Here is a 19,951-nt window from a genome sequence, read left to right as displayed (position 1 = left end):
ATTGTTAAAATTATGCATTTCCTGAGGTCCTTCTGTCTCATTGATGATCCACAACTACAAATCTGAGAAAATAAACCGTTATATTAAGAGCTTCTATCTCACTGTGGAGACTTCAGACCAGTCCACATCCAAAAACCTGTTCTGAAAACTCTGCTCACAATAGTCAGACTAATTTTACCACTGCAATTAAGGCAATCCACAGTATTATAAGTAATCAACAATATTCTCAATATACTTTAAAAAGTAAATTTGCCTCATCAATCGATGTTAGAGGATCATTGTATCAAATCTAAGATCCAAATCTTTCACGCATTTTGTTTTCAGACTAACAAACAGGAGAGAAACATTGCCTCTGCCAACCTTCAATGAATGACGGAAGTAATGACATGGCACTGAAAAAAAGATAAACTACTACCTTTAACTTCATGGAGATGTTTTTCTGTTTTGGTATTAGGATTCGATAGTGGATTTGGTGTGATCTAACAAAAAAACTTTCTACATGTTAAATAATCCAAATTAACATGTTTATTAGCAGTATACATATACATAGTAAACATATGTATATATTACCTAGTGATGAACATATGTAAAGCAGCAGAATATATATAACAGTAAATATACAAAGTAGTAAATGTAATTTGAAAATGAGTCTCATGCCCTTCTGGGACCTTGCTTTGTGATAGCTGGGCTGGAGAATTCAGAGTTCCTGGCACCATTCATGATCCCAATCCAAGATGAAGTCCAACAGCAAGTAACAAATGTATTAATTTGGCAATAAGTCTCACTGCCTTATATACCAGCCTGACATGAAGTCCCTTGAATCAGGCAAAGTCCCTGATATTAGTATGATTCTGAACGTAAGATTATGTGCTGGATCACCATTTCATGGTACTTTTAGCACTTTTTTGAGACATTCCATTATGCAGAAAAACACCTCCAGGTGGCTTTGTGTGAGGGACCAACAAGACAGTTCTGACAGACAGTTTAGTGTCACTTGGTCACCTCCCAGTCAAACAGGTTGTTTTTGTATTAAGGCTGAAAATGTGTTGCTGGAAAAGCGCTGCAGGTCAGGCAGCATCCAAGGAGCAGGAGAATCGATGTTTTAGGCATGAGCCCTGTCTTTGTATTAAGCCTGTTTTCCACATGGTTTTCCACTTTTTCAATTGCTCATTGTCATGTCCCATTAATCCTTAATGATCTGGTTTGAAGATATTATTTTTAAGCCTACCACTATAGGTGTTCTTTGAGATCAGCCATTCAAGCTGCATAAGAGTAGTTATCAGTAAAATCATTGTACTGCAATGTAAAAATACAGTTAAAAATGATTTTTCACGGAAGTATGGAAATACATGTTGCATTATTCAGTGAGATCTTAGAGATTCTTTCCTTAGTTAACCCCTGAAAGATCAAGTTCTTGCCTTAGGCTTGGTTCCCCTAGTTCTAGATATCTCAGCTAGTGAAAATAGTTTCTATCTGCTTGATGTAAGGATCTACATAGCTTTGAAAGCCTGTACTTAAACTGCTTTACTTCTTGTATTTCATCAGGTGAGGAGACTTATTCTTGTTTTTCATTCAGATTGAGATAACAAATTGCTTTATTTCTTAGTCTATTTGTTTAAATAACTTGAAAACAACATATTTCCATTTTGTCTTTAGTTGCTGCGATCAATTAAGGATGTGAATGAGCCCAAGTTCCTGTCACATGATATTCCATTGTTTAATGGTATAACAAGTGATCTATTTCCAGGTGTTCAGCTTCCTGAAGCTGACTATCGGGTAGGAATTTTATCAAACATCATGCAATTTCAATCAAAAAATGGAATATTAAATTTATTGTTCTAAGAAGCCATGAGAAAATCCTTTAGAATATTGTTTCCTTTTACTTGTGATCCTTCCTACTGTCTCTATATTTTTGAAAAGTTACTTCCGCTCCTTTACTATCTTTTCTGTCCTCACATTCTTTACCTTTTATAGGTAGATTAACTTTTGTTTTTTTTTACACAATGTAGCTTTTTCTTGAGTGTACTATTGAATGCTGCAATAGACAGAGTGTCCAGCCAGTGAAGCCTTTCCTGGATAAAATGATCCAAACCTATGAAATGATGATTGTGAGACATGGGTGAGTGAGAATAAAAAGAGTGTTTCAGCTTTATGTAAAATAATTTAAATAATTTCTGGGCACATTTTGATATTCATGGTAACTCTTGAAGTGCAAAATTAACAATCATTTGTTATGTTATATGTAACACAATTACAATTTGCATTTATACTGTACTTTTCATGGCGAACAACTTCTAATTTGGTGATCACTGAAGAGGAAATGAAAACTGAATAGTTCAAAAAGATTAGTCAGGCGACTGACTGACTGTGTGGAGTTTGCACATTTTCCAGCAAGTATAATCTGGGCTCGCCTGCCCAGATCCTGAAGAAAATGTTAACCGTTTAGTCGAGGATTAGCTATCTTTTGGGGTTTTACTATGGGCTGACCCAGAGTCCCTGTGTTCAGGATATGTTCTGAGTGAGACTATGTAATGGCCTTCATTCAAGTGGTGTTCCGCAAACTCAGTTGGATGGGCGGGGTCCACTTCCATCATAAACACTGCACCTTATATGGTCCATTTAGAGTCATAGAGATGTACAGCATGGAAACAGATCCTTCAGTCCAACCCATCCATGCAGACCAGATATCTCAACCCAATCTAGTCCTACCTGCCAGCACCTGGCCCATATCCCTCCAAACCCTTCCTATTCATATATCCATCCAAATGCCTCTTAAATGTTGCAATTGTACCAGCCTCCACCACATCCTCTGGCAGCTCATTCCATACACGTACCACCCTCTGTGTGAAAAAGTTGCCCCTTAGGTGTCTTTTATATCTTTCCCCTCTCACCCTAAACCTATGCCCTCTAATTCTGGACTCCCTGATCCCAGGGAAAAGACTTTGTATATTTATCCTATCCATGCCCCTCATAACTTTGTAAACCTCTATAAGGCCACCTGTGGGCGGCACGGTGGCACAGTGGTTAGCACTGCTGCCTCACAGCACCTGAGACCTGGGTTCAATTCCCGACTCAGGTGACTGACTGTGTGGAGTTTGCACGTTCTCCCCGTGTCTGCGTGGGTTTCCTCCGGGTGCTCCGGTTTCCTCCCACAGTCCAAAGATGTGCGGGTCAGGCGAATTGGCCATGCTAAATTGCCCGTAGTGTTAGGTAAGGGGTAAATGTAGGGGTATGGGTGGGTTTCGCTTCGGCGGGTCGGTGTGGACTTGTTGGGCCGAAGGGCCTGTTTCCACATTGTAAGTCTAATCTAATAACCCCTCAGCCTCCAACAGTCCAGGGAAAACAGCCCCAGCCTGTTCAGTCTCTCCTTGTAGCTCAGATCCTCCAACCCTGGCAACATCCTTGTAAATCTTTCCTGAGCCATTTCAAGTTTCACAACATCTTTCCAATAAGAAGGAGACCAGAATTGCATGCAATATTCCAACAGTGTCTAATCAATGTCCTGTACAGCTGCAATATGACCTCCCAACTCCTATGCTCAATACTCTGACCAATAAAGGAAAGCATACCAAACGCCTTCTTCACTATCCTATCTACCTGCAACTCCACCTTCAAGAACCTGCACCCCAAGGTCTCTTTGTTCAGCAACACTCCCTAGGACCTTACCATTAAGCGTATAAGTCCTGCTAAGATTTGCTTACCCAAAATGCAGCACCTCACACTTATCTGAATTAAACTCCATCTGCCACTTCTCAGCCCATTGGCCCATCTGGTCCAGATCCTGTTGTAATCTGAGATAACCCTCTTCGCTGTCCACTACACCTCCAATTTTGGTGTCATCTGCAAACTTACTAACTGTACCTCTTATGCTCGCATCCAAATCATTTATGTAAATGACAAAAAGTAGAGGGCCCAGCACCGATCCTTGTGGCACTCCACTGGTCACAGGCCTCCAGTCTGAAAAACAACACTCCATCATCACCCTCTGTCTTCTACCTTTGAGCCAATTCTGTATCCAAATGGCTGATTCTCCCTTTATTCCATGAGATCTAACCTTGCTAATCAGTCTCCCGTGGGGAACCTTATCAAACACTTTACTCAAGTCCATATAGATCACATCTACTGCTCTTCCCTCATCAATCTTCTTTGTTGCTTCTTCAAAAAACTCAATCAAGTTTGTGAGACATGATTTCCCACGCACAAAGCCATGTTGACTATCCCAAATCAGTCCTTGCCTTTCCAAATACATGTACATCCTGTCCCTCAGGATTCCCTGCAACAACTTGCCCACCACTGACGTCAGGCTCACTGGTCTATGGTCCCCTGGCTTGTCTTTACCGCCCTTCTTAAAAGTGGCACCACGTTTGCCAACCTCCAGTCTTCCGGCACTTCACCTGTGACTATCGACGATACAAATATCTCAGCACGAGGCCCAGCAATCACTTCTCTAGCTTCCCACAGAATTCTCGGGTACACCTGATCAGGTCCTGGGGATTTATCCACTTTTAACGGTTTCAAGACATCCAACACTTCCTTCTCTGTAATCTGGACATTTTGCAAGATGTCACCATCTATTTCCCAACTGTCTATATCTTCCATATCCTTTTCCACAGTAAATACTGATGCAAAATATTCATTTAGTATCTCCCTCATTTTCTGTGGCTCCACACAGTAGCCACCTTGCTGATCTTTGAGGGGGCCTGTTTTCTCCCTAGTTACCCTTTTGTCCTTAACATATTTGTAAAAACCCTTTGGATTCTCCTTAATTCTATATGCCAAAGCTATATCATGTCCCCTTTTTGCCCTCCTGATTTCCCTCTTAAGCATACTCCTACTTTCTTTATACTCTTCTCAGGATTCACTCGATCTATCCTGTCTATATCTGACATATGCTTCCTTCTTTTTCTTAACCAAACCCTCAATTTCTTTAGTCATCCAGTATTCACTATACCTCCCAGCCTTTCCTTTCACCCTGACAGGAATATACTTTCTCTGGATTCTTGTTATTTCATTTCTGAAGGCTTCCCATCTTCCAGCTGTCTCTTGACCTGCGGGCATCTGCCTCCAATCAGCTTTCGAAAGTTCTTGCCTAATACTGTCAAAATTGGCCTTTCTCCAATTTAGAACTTCAACTTTTAGATCTAGTCTATCCTTTTCCATCACTATTTTAAAACGAATAGAATTATGGTCGCTGGCCCCAAAGTGCTCCCCCACTGACACCTCAGTCACCTGCCCAACCTTATTTCCCAAGAGCAGGTCATGTTTTGCACCTTCTCTAGTAGGTACATCCACATACTGAATCAGAAAATTGTCTTGTACACACTTAAGAAATTCCTCTCCATCTAAACCTTTCACACTATGGCAGTCCCAGTCTATGTTCAGAAAGTTCAAATCCCCTACCATAACTGCCCTATTATTCTTACAGATAGCTGAGATCTCCTTGCAAGTTTGTTTCTCAATTTCCCTCTGACTACTGGAGGGTTTATAATACAATCCCAATAAGATGATCATCCCTTTCTTATTGCTCAGTTCCACCCAAATAACTTCCCTGGATGTATTTCCGGGAATATCCTCCCTCAGCACAGCTGTAATGCTATCCCTTATCAAAAATGCCATTCCCCCTCCTCTCTTGCCTCCTTTTCTATCCTTCCTAAAGCATTTGTATCCTGGAACATTAAGCTGCCAGTCCTGCCCATCCCTGAGCCATGTTTCCGTAATTGCTATGATATCCCAGTCCCATGTTCCTAACCATGCCCTGAGTTCATCTGCCTTCCTTGTTAGGCCCCTTGCATTGAAATAAATGCAGTTTAATTTATTAGTCCTACCTTGTCCCTGCCTGCCCTGACGGTTTGACTCACTTCTGTTCTCAGCTGTACCCGTCTCAGGTCGATCTCTTTCCTCACTATCTCCCTGGGTCCCCCCCACCTTACTAATTTAAATCCTCCCAAGCAATTCTAGCAAATTTCCCTGCCAGTATGTTAGTCCCCTTCCAATTTAGGTGCAATCTGTCCTTCTTGTACAGGTCACCTCTACCCCAAAAGAGATTCCAATGGTCCAAAAATGAGAATGCTGTATTTTCTAATGAGAAAACCAGTTATAGTGCCTGTTTGAAGTCCAGTTGGGCTTCAGCCTGTAGGCACTTTGGCGTGGTTACATCATTAGTCCCACTTACCAAACTGTCTTTCAGCACCTCATTAAGGGTTAAACCAAAGATATGTGCATCTAACAGTTATCTTACCTAGTCAACAATCCCAATATGGATTCTCGAATTGCCAAGTAAAACCAATAGCATCTCAGAAAGAGAGGAGGCCTGGGTTGTAGTATTCCTTAATTAAATTCATAAACTCTCGAAAGGTTTTAGCATCTGGTGACTCAAGAATTTTAGGCTCCTAATAACCAAAAAAGCTGCAGGTCCACAAGCTGTCAGGGGAATTCCTCATTGCTTTTCATCTGACCCAATGTCATTTGCCCAGAAAATATTGGGCCCAGTTTTCAACAGCAGGATTAAATGAGTGAAGTTTCCCAAATAACAGCGTGAAGCCAGAAATGCTTGCACCAACTCAATGACAGCTGTTGCCAGTGAATTGCATCAGAAGCATGCTTTTCTCTTGGAGCCACTAAAATTAGTCCAAAGAGGTCAGTATCCTGTCACCAAGTCACCCTTTATTTACATGCGGAAAGCCATTGACACTGATCTAGCTTCTCAGAGTCAGCCGTCAGACTAAACAGAACTTCTGATACTCCTGTTCATATCTGTCAGCCAGGGCTTCCTGATTGGGTCAGTTAATCTGATCCAATCAATTACTCATATTTGATGAGGTCCATCTGACTGAACCCGTTACAATCTCTACATTCTGTCGTAAAACTTATGTGAAACCTTGCCCTCCAGGCTGCTGGCACCCATGTGATCCCACCTCCTATGTCAATGCAGGTCACATGTCTCAAAATAAACTACTTACAGAATCCATCTTAATTGTGTGCACTGAAGAATATGCCATGCCAATATTTGGGCTGGTGCCTGCAAATGAAAGATCACGCAACTGAATTTTATCACCATCAGTTTCCTGCTGCTCTTGGACTTCATGCTGTCATGCTACTGCTAGGCCACATTGCAGTTTTTGTTATCTGAAAAGACAAACACACAAGGGTGAGAGAAAAGAGATCCAGCAAGAGATCCAGGTCTATACAACTCATAGCTTGTATATCAGAGGAAATTGTGGATGTGGGCAAGTATCAATTTAAGTAGGAACAAACCATCATCATCTTCCTTGATTTAAATCACACCACATATCTGGCCTTAGTCACGTCCATTCCAATGATGGCCATCTTCCACCCCTGGTTAGGTGTTGTTATTCGCAGTTGTGCATCTTGCCTTTTAAAACAAGTAAGCTTCAACCCTTTAAGAGGAGCTGCCTTTTTGGTATCCAACCAATTAAATTGTTTGGTTAGTCTTGCAATCATTTGTGGATTAGTTTACTTCCCCCACCCCCCACCTCTCCCACATTGTGCTCGCTGGAATATGGACCATGGTTCTGGTGACAAACAATTGAATTATTTTTGTAAAATTATTGCCCTAAATCTTTAAATTCATAGACAATGATTAAACATGTTATGAAAGGTTTCTTGTTAAAATAAATAACAAGATGGGGATCAGTTAATTTGATAACTTGACTATATAAAAGCTGAAATTGAAAACAAGATCCCCAAAAAACAAGAAAATTGGGAATATGTATAATATATTGCAAAGCAAACTGTCAGCTTATTTCTGTTATTTTCATTGAACAGATTCATGCTTGTTGGAGAGCCTTTTGCTGGAAAGACCAAGATTTTGCATGTGTTGGCAGAGACTCTGACACTTATGAATGAACGTGGTTTGAATGAGGAGGAAAAGGTTATTTATCGTACTGTAAACCCAAAATCAATTACCATGGGCCAGCTATTTGGACAATTTGACTTAGTTTCACATGAGGTAGGTGGAGGATTTTGGAAACTGACAATTTATGTAAGGCACCTTACCTGCACCCAGTTTTGGAAAACAAGAACAAAAAATACATTTTAAAATAATGGCTAACTGTCTTAAATGCTTTTGTAATGATTTTGACTTTTCTTTTTCAATTTTTTTTCCCATTACTGGATGCTCACGAAATATTAGAAGTATTTCTTATTTCAGAGTTTCCTACATCAGTCAGCAGGTCAGGAATTAAAATCTGTTCATCTAGTTGATTGTTTTATTGGGATTGAGTTCTGTAATTTGCAAAACAAACAAACGAGGAGTCAGCAATTTATTTTGTTTTTGGGAGCATGCATAGGTTAACATGTTCAGGGGCGTCACTAGGACCTGACATGTAAATTTCCTATGAGGGGACTGTATTTTTGAAAGCATAATTTTAATACCTTATTTATTCAAAATCTTATCAAGTGGGCATTCATCAGATTTAGGTCAAGTCTATCTAAACAAGATCAACATATTTTGTGAATTCCAAGATTTTGTTTCCAAAAGTTATGTGACATTAGGTAATAAGAAGGGAGTATTACATGTTTAGAAGCTTCTTACTATGACCTAACATCCTAGAAATTCTCAAGGTGATCACAAAGACATTTTGCTGTCTGGGAAAAGATACTTGGCCTTCACTTAACTAAGTCAGCAACATTGAAAATAGTGAAATGAGTCAAATGTTGAGATGAATGAAAATAGAATCCAAATTAATTAATATTTGTAACTAGAATAGTTTTGCCTGTAAGTTAGCAAACTAACAGATTTATGTTTATGACTGATCTTCATTGGATTTTACTTTTCCAACACCTACAGTGGACTGATGGCATTGTTGCAAATACTTTCCGAGAATTTGCTTCTGCAGACACTCCAGATCGTAAATGGGTGATATTTGATGGACCTATTGATACCCTATGGATTGAAAGCATGAACACGGTTCTGGATGATAACAAGAAGGTAAATCAGTTTTGCATCAAAAACACACATTCAGATCTTCCATGTATTAAATATTTTTATGATTTGAATGTTTTAACTAAAAGCTGATAGATCCAAATTAAATCTGATATCCACAGAATATTTCCATTTCAACAGTATGAACAATTACTTTGCATTGATGTAGAATGTTGAAGTAGAAATAGATCCTAAGACACTTTATAGCTATATAATTAGAAAAAAATGATGCTAAACCAAACCAATTAATAATAGTTGACTAGAAGAAGAATTAAAGGAGATAGAAGTAGAATAGTTTAGAGTAAAATCCAGAGCAAAGGATCTACTTGGCTAAAGGCACAGTCACTAATAGTGGTGTGAAGGGAGCAATGAACAAAATTGGAGAAATTTAGAATTCTCAAATAGTTGGGGACTAGAGGAATTTACAGAAATAAGAAGCAGCAAGACATATAGGGATTTAGTTACACAAAATTCCTTGACATTGTTAAATTTAAAAAAAGTTGAAGGACTATTGTGAAATACAGAGAAATTGAAGATTTCTATGAAATGAATGAAAATGTTTAGCAAATGTAACCTCTTGAACTGTCAAAGAATGGAACAGGCAAAGGTTATAATAAATAGAGCTCATCCATCTCTGTTTGCACTTCACTCTTGCAAGTAGCTATTTTAGGTTCAAAGACGTTGGAATCGCTTGCTAGAAGCCAGTGAGAACTCATAAGTTTTCACAGGGCAGGCCCAAACTAGCAATACAGATTCTGCAGCAATTTTAATGCCAACAATACAAAGTGGGACCATACCAGGAAAATCTGTTGCAAAAGACTCACAGGGAGAAAACAATCATAAAAGTAAGCTTTTCAAAACTTTTGTAGTGCTGTTATGATCCCATTTGGTGTGAGTTTGATTCCAACAGTGTGTCTTGCTTGATGTGGTAATGCTTATGTTCACCATTACAACACAAGAAACTGGACAGAGATATCGTTGTATTGAAGAATCTAACATACATTTATTTATAACTAACTATTTTATGTTCAAATTTTATGTTCTGAAAACACATTAGTTTCTCTGCTAACATTAATGTGACAGGTTAGAAAAGAGAAGCATACTTGAAGTGATCCAAGGCCAGATGGAGTATGAGTCCATTATACCCTCAGGTCATATGCTTGGTCATACGCTGTGGTACAGTGATGATCTGATGAGATCTCTCTTAAAAGTACAATGGCATACTGACCATGAGATATAATACAACATTCTTTTTTTCCAAATTACAAAGCCAAATCCTAAATGCTTGGTAGCATTGTCAACTTAATAATTATAAACAGTTTACATGACTAACACTTCAAACTTCAATGTAATATTTTGGACGTTTGACAACATAGCCTGATCATAAACACACTGAGAAGTACATACTGTTTTGAAGAAGGGTCACTGAACCCGTAAAGTTAACTCTGCTTTCTCTCTGCCAATGCTGTCAGATCTGCTGAGTTTCTCCCAATAATTTCTATTTTTGTTTTGGATTTCCAGCACCTTCAGATTTTCTTTTATACATTCTTCTCTGTTGAACTTTCTTGACAACTTTGTTGACTTGCTGCTGGTTTTCACTTACCATGACTGCATTAATTGTCATCATCTGTGTATTTTTCTTCACTTTTCATGCATGATTGGTGTGTTGTTCATTAATCTGAGTTGACTTCTGTTCCTTTGCAATGTAGCATTATAATCAATAATGACATTGTATAATCTGGGTTGACTGCATTCTAGAAAGCTTTGCCAATAGGAAAATATTTGTATTTGCATTTCTAATTTGTACTCTTTACGTACTGTGCAGTTGTAGTCCTGTACCTACTCGCTCATCGTGTATATTATCCATTGTCCTCTGTCTTTGAAGAATAATATCTGTGTCTCAGAAACAACTATGGACAAGATAATTTGCATTTGAATTTCAAGCATAAATTGTGCTGGGCATGGTAAACCTTCCTGCCTTGATTTTGTTTTAAACTGCAGCAAGGCAAATAAGAAATCTCGCTTCGTTGCTCAACATGCAATGATCATTGATTTGATAGTGTGCACCATACAATCAACAAAATGGTTTGAATGTAAACAGTGAGGTGATAATTGGTATGGGTGACTCCCCAATTAGTGCACATTTTGAAATCATCAACCAGTATGTCCAAAACCATTGTCAAACACTATTCATTCTGGGAAACCAAACAAAATGAAAATATTGCTCATTTTGTCAGTGGTGGTCACACTTTTTATGTTACTATGTCATTTAACAATGGGAAAGTTAGAAAAGTAATCTGTCAGAAGCATGCAGTCTTCCCTAGGTGCTGTGAATAGTCTATTGCTACTTTAATCCAAGGAATATATAGAACCTCTTGTGGATGTAGAAACTCCTCCCACTCCTGGGATTGATGTAATTGGATGCCTCACATACATTTATGAATCATTGAATATCTCAATTTATCATTGGCAGGTACGCAGATTCATGTGCTCGGTGCTTATGTGCTGAATGCCCATGTGTTCTCGATGTGTAACATGGACATGATATCTTAGCATAATGTTTTTGATATTTGCTTGCTCTTGAAAATAACTTTCCGTAATATACAGTTTATCTCTATATGCCCGAAATGAATAAATTTTCTTTGTAACTTCTTTACAACTTCAGGTAGATAATTATCTTTTGCAAACTATTATAATTGATCATTTTTGGCAGTTGCTGATGGTTGGCTATTGGCTCTGATAAATTTTGAGAATGTCTCAAACTTTGTAATCTAGACCATCAATGTGCAGATCAAGTTGAATGTATTGGTCTTGGTAGGGATTGGGCAATCTGTTCAGTATGCCTGATGTAATCATTTTGGTTCCTAGCTTAAATTTCATTCCATGGTTCAAACTTGCGCGTTTTGGCAAGAAGATGCTAAAAACATGATAGGATACTCATTTCTAGTGGACCATGATCTGTTTCCATGTTGATTTTTTGCCAAATAAGTATGTGGAAGAATAATACAATACCAATGACCAGAGCTAATATTTCAAACTCTATGTAGAATATTTGGCTTATGGAGATGGAGGGTTTTTTTCAAAACAAAGGCAATAGATTTTAAGTCTTGCAAAAGACATGTCTACATCATTTTGTGAGGCATTCTTCTCAAGAATTATACTTTTTCTTGGGTAGGATTTCATAAGGTTTTGCTGATGGAATCTGTTTGAGAGAATCAAATGGTTATATTGTTACAGATAGGGATGTCCTTCTTGAATAAATCTCTCAGCCATTCTTTGTGGAGGACAATGAAATTCTTCATCAATGAGAAGGAGAACTTTCTGTGGATTTGGAGTGACATGTAGGCCAGACTAGGGAAGGATGGTAGTTTGCTTCTCTAACAGACATCACTGGATGGGTTTTTCTAACAATCAACATTGGTTTTGTGATCATAATTAAACTCTTAAACTAGATATTTTTAATGAGTTCAAACTCCATTACAGGATTTGAATATTACCTGGGTCTCTGGACTAATTGTCTAATAGTTGATTTCTACCAGGTAAAAGAATTCAGGAAGCCAAAATAATCTTGCGTATTAGCATGCAGTGTAATTCTGCAAAGCACTGAATTGATGATCCCTTCTATGTTGTGAGACTGTCTCTCATAGGCTATATCATGGGGTACCATTTGCTGAAGTACATGTATTTCAGGTTGAGTGGTGGTAGTATATTAGCACTATCTCCTGTGTCAATTTTTAGCTTTCAGTGTGTGCCGTCTTGCATTTTCAGGACATATGGTATTAATGCTTATAAATGTTTCTGATTGTCGAATGCCATTGACATGGTGTGTGATGTTTAGAAGCTTGGTCTTTTTCTGAAATTTTCTTTTTGTTTGGTTAACTCAGAATATCATTTATGTGTTTTTTCACCTTCATAACATTTTCATTACTACAAGTGTGTGATGCTGTAGCATTTTGTTTGTTATCTATGTTTTATCCTGGAGTCTGACTTGACTTTTGGAACCAGATTTTGTGTATATGTGTGCCCAATATGCTTTGGTGCAACAGGTAGCAAGAAAAGCTGGATGGCTTTTGGATAGATGTGACAAACTGCACCTGATGCCAATTTTGTTAGTTTGGTACATTTTATGGACCATGGCAGTAACATTAGCTGCACTGAAAGCATGTAATTATTGATGGCTTGCCATATTTGCATTCATCTTCAAGTAATGTGTCAGTGGTTTGGTCCTTTCTCTTACTCAAAAGGTCCTTCCTAAATGCTTTAATTTGTTTAGATATGATAGCTGTCTCAATAAGCCTATCTGACAGTTCTTTTAGACAAAGTCATAGCCATGCCTTTGACTGCTGTGGCATCTTCTAACAAACTGGTCAATGGATTTTTGGAGTTACTGACTGTATGATATGAGTTGGAATGTATTAATCTGGAAGTCAATTCTTACCTTCAACTTGTCTCCCCGAACTTTTCAGTTTTTTCTAGATCTTTCTGTTTGTCTAAGCAATGAAATGGCTGTGACAATTCTGTGAGGCCACTCTCTCTTTTTAATGGCAAGAAAGATATTTAAAGGTCTTTCCTTGAGATCATTTATTGCTTGATCTATTGAATAGAATTGCAAACACTGTTTGAAGAATTGTATTTCAGTAATAGTGTCACTAGATGCCAAGTCCATAATGAGATTTCAGCTATCCATGATTACACGACATCCACCTTAAGCTGTGTGTCCCTGATTTTATGTCAGCATGCATTAAAAAAACTGTTCCTTCGTTAAGAACAAATATGTTGCAGCTGCTTTTATGAAAAACTTTCCCATGTTTCAACTATCAGGAACACAGCTTTACTCAGCTTCTCATTTCTCTATGGCACTTACTGGCTTCATGTTCCAACTCAGATGTGCACTGCAACCTTTTTATTTATTCCTTCCTTTTAACTATGACAGTCTCAAAAATATCTTTTGAAAGAACATTTTGTGAATCAAAAGAAATTAGTTCTTTTTTTTGATGGTTCGCTCCCTATTATTGTATTTGCAGAAACTGATGCACTTCAAGGATAAAAAACTGTCCATCTATCCAGATTCTTTGTTGTCAACAGTTGTTGTCTGGTTAGTTTTCAATTAGTTTTCCAGATATCTATCACCAATAAATTGGAGTCTTTTTGGATGACCACCAAAACTCATGGTATGAGTTTTCATCCAGCAAGTTGTTTACCTGAAATGGGAATGCATATATAACCTCTCAAAACACAAAACACTTGGCAAACATATTGTGGTATTGAATAATTCAACAGATGTTAATTTCAGCTAGCAGTATAAATGTTGCATTCTGCAGGCATGTGAGTGTTTAGCTAACATTAAACCAGTAGGTTACAATAGACAGCATGCTTCTAAAATGGTGTCATGCTTCAAGCGATTTTGTGACTCACATATGTCTGATGGATATTATTACCCTCTCTTCAGATCTGCTGGGTCCACAAAAGAAATCTTTGTTTTAGCATTTTTTCTCCTTTCCATTGAGAAAGAAATATTTAAATCCCGTACAGAAAAATTGTAGAACACATGACACCACCCACAACTTAAAGATGACTATCCATTGTTTAAGGATTGCAGAATCAACTATGACCATATTAACTAAATAGAGGTTAGCATTTTAAGTGTAATTAATGCAGGCATGTTTGTTTTACATTTCCACAAAGGCTGTTTAATATTATTAACCAGGGATTTCTATTAATCTGTGTTTAAAAACATCCATACCAAAATAAAAAGTTACTTTCTGAAAACTAGGAACAATGAAACTAGATATGTGCAAGAGTCATAGAGTCACAGAGATGACCAGCATGGAAATAAACCCTTCGTTCCAACTTGTCCATACCAACCAGATATTAGAGACATAGAGTCATAGAGATGTACAGCATGGAAACAGACCCTTCGGTCCAACCTGTCCATGCTGACCAGATATCCCAACCCAATCTAGTCCCACCTGCCAACACCTGGCCCATATCTCTCCAAACCCTTCCTATTTATATACCCATCCAAATGCCTCTTAAATGTTGCAATTGTACTAGCCTCCACCACATCCTCTGGCAACTCGTTCTATACATATATTCTAAATTAGTCTAGTCCCATTTGCCAACACTTGGTTCACATCCCTCTAAATCCTTTTATTCATGTACCCATCCAAGTGCCTTTTAAATGTTGTAATTGCACCAGCTTCCACCACTTCCTCTGGCAGCTCATTCCATGCACACACCATCCTGTGTGTGAAAAGGTTGCCCTTAGATCCTTTTTAAATCTTTCCCCTCTCACCTTAAACCTATGTCTTCTAGTTTTTTGGACTCCCCTACACTAGGAAAAGAACTTGGCTATTCAACCTATCCATTCAACTACATGATTTTATAAACTCTTATAAAGTTACCCCCCCCCCCCCCAGCCTCTGATGCTCCAGGAAAAAAGCTCCAGTTTCTTCAGCCTCCCCCCATAGCTGAAACCTTCCAATCCCAGCACAATTCTTGTAATTTATTTTTCTGCACACTTTCAAGTTTAATGACATCTTTCCTATAGTAGGGAGACTAGAATTGAATGCAGTATTCCAAAAGTGGCCTAACCACTGTCCTTTACAGCTGCAACATGACATCTGAACTCCTGTACTCAATGCACTGACCAATAAAGGCAAGCATACCAAATGCCTTCTTGACTATCCTGTCTATCTGGGACTCCACTTTCAGGAATTATGAACCTACACTCCAAGGTCACTTTGTTTGGCAACCCTCCCCAGGACCTTACCATTTAATGTATAAGTTTCTTGTAGCTAGAGAATTAGAACTGATCCTTTGTTCCTCATAAGGAAATCAGACATCAGTCCAGCCTTGGGTTGATCTCTTCTCTAACCACGATTGCCCAGTGCCTCACAAAATCAGATCAGTGGTTAAGAATTCTGGAATACCCTGATTCTCCAAAGTCTATCCACCATCTTCAAAGCACAAGACAGGGATGTAATGCAATACTATCCATTTGCCTCCGCTGAAATAACACTGGAGAAGCTCGACATTACCCAGGATAAAGCAGCCCACTTGACTAGCACACACTGTCCACTGCCTTCAACATTCAATCCCTCCACCACTAACACAGAGTGGTAACAGTGTGCACTATCTGCAAGATGTGTTGCAGCAAATGGCCGAAGTTTCCCTGCAGAAACCTTTCAAACCTAGAAGGACATAGGCAGTAAATGATGGGGATACTATGACATGAACTTGCATTCCAAGCCCCACACCATCCTGGTTTGAAATTATATTGACTGTGGCTGCTCAAATTCCTGGAACTCTTTTCCTAACAGCATTTTGTGAACACCTACACCCACAGAGGTTCAAGAAGGAAAATCACCACCACCTTCTCAAGTCAATTAGTAATGGGCAATGACACACATATGTGTGAGCATATCATTAGATAACGTAGAACTTATTGTAGGATAGTGATGAGATCCAGAAATTATAATTGTCAACTGTTCATGTTGGATTGACCCTGCAAGCCTGTTTCTTATCTGAAAGTGTCTCAATTCCAACTCTGCACTTATTAAAATCTGACCTTACATTTCACAAATATTTAATGGATTATTTTATGTGTTATACTTGAATACTGTCCTTTTTGAATTTCCTTTTGTCTTATTTATCATTGATAATGATTTTTTGAACAATCATATTGTAGTAATTATTGTTTTTTTACTAGCTATGTTTGATGAGTGGAGAGATCATCCAAATGTCACAACAGATGAGCCTCATTTTTGAAGCTATGGATCTTTCCCAAGCCTCAGTAAGAGCACTTTTATTTCCTCCTAAAGATAGAAAGTAGCCAATTGTTTTTAATTTAAAATACTGAATTAAAATATATTATTAATTGAGTCAATTATATTAGGAGAAGAAAACAGCTTTGCTATGCATCTTATACTGATTTTGTTTTGTAATGTTAGCCAGCTACTGTCAGTCGTTGTGGTATGATCTATCTGGAGCCAGCCCAACTGGGCTGGAAGCCTATTGTAATATCCTGGCTTAAAACTCTCACAAACGTGTCACATCATAAAGACATGCTGAATCTTTTGGAGGATCTTTTTGATTGGCTAGTGCCTCCAGCACTACACGTCCTTCGCAAGCAATGCAAGGTAAACAAAGGTTGACTGTTCTTTAAAATTGCAAAATATTATTGAATGTTGAATTGTCACAAAACACTTACTTGAAGTAACTAAACTTGAATGATTTGTCCAGTAGGAATGAGGAGTGTAGTGATTTTCAAACCTGAAAAGGAACTTGTTTGAATTGATGTCACAAATAGCTAACTGGGAAGTCAAATTCAGCCTACAGTTTACAATGGCAGCATGGAAGTCTTTTTAACTGAAGCCACACTTTCAATTTGCTATGTAACATATAACATCTGCATTACATGCAACAGCAAGAATCGTACTCTCCTTTTCAAGTTCTCTTAGCTTAATATGTACAAAATCGTTGGTCACCTCTCTTGAAATGGCATCAAGGTCTGGTGTCATTCTGTGTCTCTCCATAGATGCTGTCTGACCTGCTAAGTATTTCCAGCATATTCTGTTGTTATCTTAGGCTCCTAGCCTCTGGAATATTTTGTTTTTGTATAAATGTTGATTTTCTTTAACTATTTAAAGTTCAGGATAAATTTGCACTTGTATAGCACTCCATCCACCAGTTTAAATGTTCACTTTCTCGACCACCAACATGCTATATGTACATATACAACAGAAATTGCAGGGATGTACCCAGCCTCCTTATACAGCACCTTTCAAACCCATGACTTCTCCCACCTAGATTATCAAGACCAACTGCAAATTTCCTTCAAAGCCACATTGATAATGTTCCTGCATGGTGAATTTAGTAGGTGGATGAAGCTTAAAGCAGGTACAAGCCTTGAGAATTTATGCAAAGAAGCAGCCGTGATTTTCTTGTTAGCAGATCTGCAGGTGTTTTGAAATCTGAAGGATCTGTTCTGGTGAAGAGTATTTTGTGTATTTAATATCAACTTTTTGCATAACAGTGTCATGGCCTCCCATACCCTTCCTCCTGAAACCATCACCCCACCACTTACCTGAAAGTAAGGGTCACCTGTTGATCACTGAAACTGCTTTACATCCACTTCACAATTACTCTGGGCAAAAATTATACAAAAGCTATTTAAATTAAGCTATGATGAAATTCAGTAAGTCAGGGTCCTGAGCAGAAAACCACGTCACCTGAGCATTCATCGACCATGGTTCCCTGTGTTGAAATCTGCCCTGTTAGGTCAGTAAGACATATTAGAAACTTTGGTACTCAGAATAAGTTAAGAATTCCTCCTAAGTAATAATAAGTGGATTGTAAGAAAATTAATATTTGTATTGACCAACAGTAAAGTATAACTGGCCTATTTGTTATTATCAATTAATATTATGAATGAATTTAACTGATATAATATCCATGTCAAATATACAGGAACTTGTTCCAACATCTGATAGCAACACTGTGGTTTCGTTGACTCGTCTTTTTGAGATGCTTCTCAGTGAAGTTCTGACAGAAGACTCAGATCCCAAAAACGTTCGTGTATGGATAATGGTACAAATGAATGCCCTTACAGTAACTTCCAATTTCACAAGAGGAAAATTGGTGCTAACATTTTTAAATCCTCTCTTTAGCTCAAAATGCTTAGACCTCTACAAATCCATTTTAAATGTAGTAACTGGATGCTGTGTGTAAGTGACCTGAGGTTGCTTCCTTTCTGGTTTCAAAGCTATTGCAATGTAATTGTGATCTAGCTATTATGCAGGTTATTATACATCATGGATTTTGGAATTGATGGATCAAACAGGATGTGGTAATATTTTTCTTGGAGCCTAAATGTTCTGGTCTTATGCCTCATGTTGTCCAGAAAACAAAAGGCAGATTTTTCTCCCCCATTTTTGTGCTAGTCAGAGCTGTATATGCATAATGAACTGCAATGGTGCAGCCCAAAACCACTGGATTTGCTGCCTTGGCTCATTTAAATAGCCCCAACAGCCTTTGTACAATTTTGTTCACTAGGAGGTCCTGGAACCAACAATAGAAGCAGGAATTAAGCTGTTTGAAGACTTGGCAATTTTGCTAGTATGTCATTGGCCAGATGTCAGAAGTGACATGACATCAGACGAGTTCACCTGACAAAGGAGCAGCACGCCAAAAGCTTGTGATTTCAAATAAACCTGTTGGACTATAACCTAGCATCGTATGACTTCTGACTTTGTCCACTCTGGTCCAATATCAGCATCACCATATCATTGGCTATATGAACAAGATTTTATGGCTGTTAATAGAAGGTGCTTAGACTTTAGGGCATAACATCAAACCAGGCCATTCAGAAAAAAAATGGAAATATTTTCTTTTTGCAGAGGATGGCTTGTTCAATAATTTTAAATCTGAGATTAGTAGACTTTTGTTAGTCAATGGTATTGGTCTGAAGTAGGGAAATGGAATCTGGATATAATTCAAGCATAATCACATTTAGGGGCAGAACAGACTTGAAGGGCTCAATGATCTACTTCTATTATTATGTTTTGAGAAAGAACTGATTAAAATTGACATATTTGGGGTGTGAGTCTTGTCTTCATCTATTAGTCTTCTTTCTCCCTGTTTGGGACAACCGATGACATTCAAATCAGCAGCAGTTTGGTGATAGCTCATAACACCATGTTCTTCAGAGGCCCTCCGTGATAATAAAAACAACTGTAACAGGTTCTTCTGCTTCTTTAAAAGTGATGCATGAGCCTATGCCTACTGAAGGTGCATGCCATGCTCTCCATTCATTCTGCCCTTGCCACTCTTCACATTTTGTTAGAGCTTTAAATTCATTGAAAAAAGTTTGGTCTATAAATTGGAAGGGCTTGACTGAGTCGACAATAGAATGTTATTTTTCCTAGCCAAGGACAGGGACACAGCCTCATGGTAAGGTGTTTATCATTTATAAGACGAGAAATTCCTTCACTCAAAGAGTTGCCT

At 38.2% G+C, this 19,951-nt stretch overlaps 1 protein-coding gene across 1 annotated transcript in view; it reads left to right on the top strand.

Moving 5' to 3' along the window:
* The window catches only part of dnah12 (dynein, axonemal, heavy chain 12), a 260,737-nt gene that overhangs the window by 108,687 nt on the left and 132,099 nt on the right, over nt 1–19,951 (top strand). The window contains exons 28-34 of the mRNA XM_060835852.1: nt 1,657–1,776; nt 2,010–2,119; nt 7,786–7,969; nt 8,810–8,950; nt 16,656–16,739; nt 16,897–17,085; nt 18,416–18,535. Of these exons, the coding sequence (XP_060691835.1) occupies nt 1,657–1,776; nt 2,010–2,119; nt 7,786–7,969; nt 8,810–8,950; nt 16,656–16,739; nt 16,897–17,085; nt 18,416–18,535 (948 nt within the window). The remainder of the gene's footprint in view (nt 1–1,656; nt 1,777–2,009; nt 2,120–7,785; nt 7,970–8,809; nt 8,951–16,655; nt 16,740–16,896; nt 17,086–18,415; nt 18,536–19,951) is intronic.

The sequence above is a fragment of the Hemiscyllium ocellatum genome, chromosome 14, assembly GCF_020745735.1.
Source record: "Hemiscyllium ocellatum isolate sHemOce1 chromosome 14, sHemOce1.pat.X.cur, whole genome shotgun sequence".
Taxonomy (NCBI): Eukaryota; Metazoa; Chordata; class Chondrichthyes; order Orectolobiformes; family Hemiscylliidae; genus Hemiscyllium; species Hemiscyllium ocellatum.
Note: the sequence above shows the minus strand (reverse complement) of the source record. Positions and strands in the feature narration are given on the sequence as shown.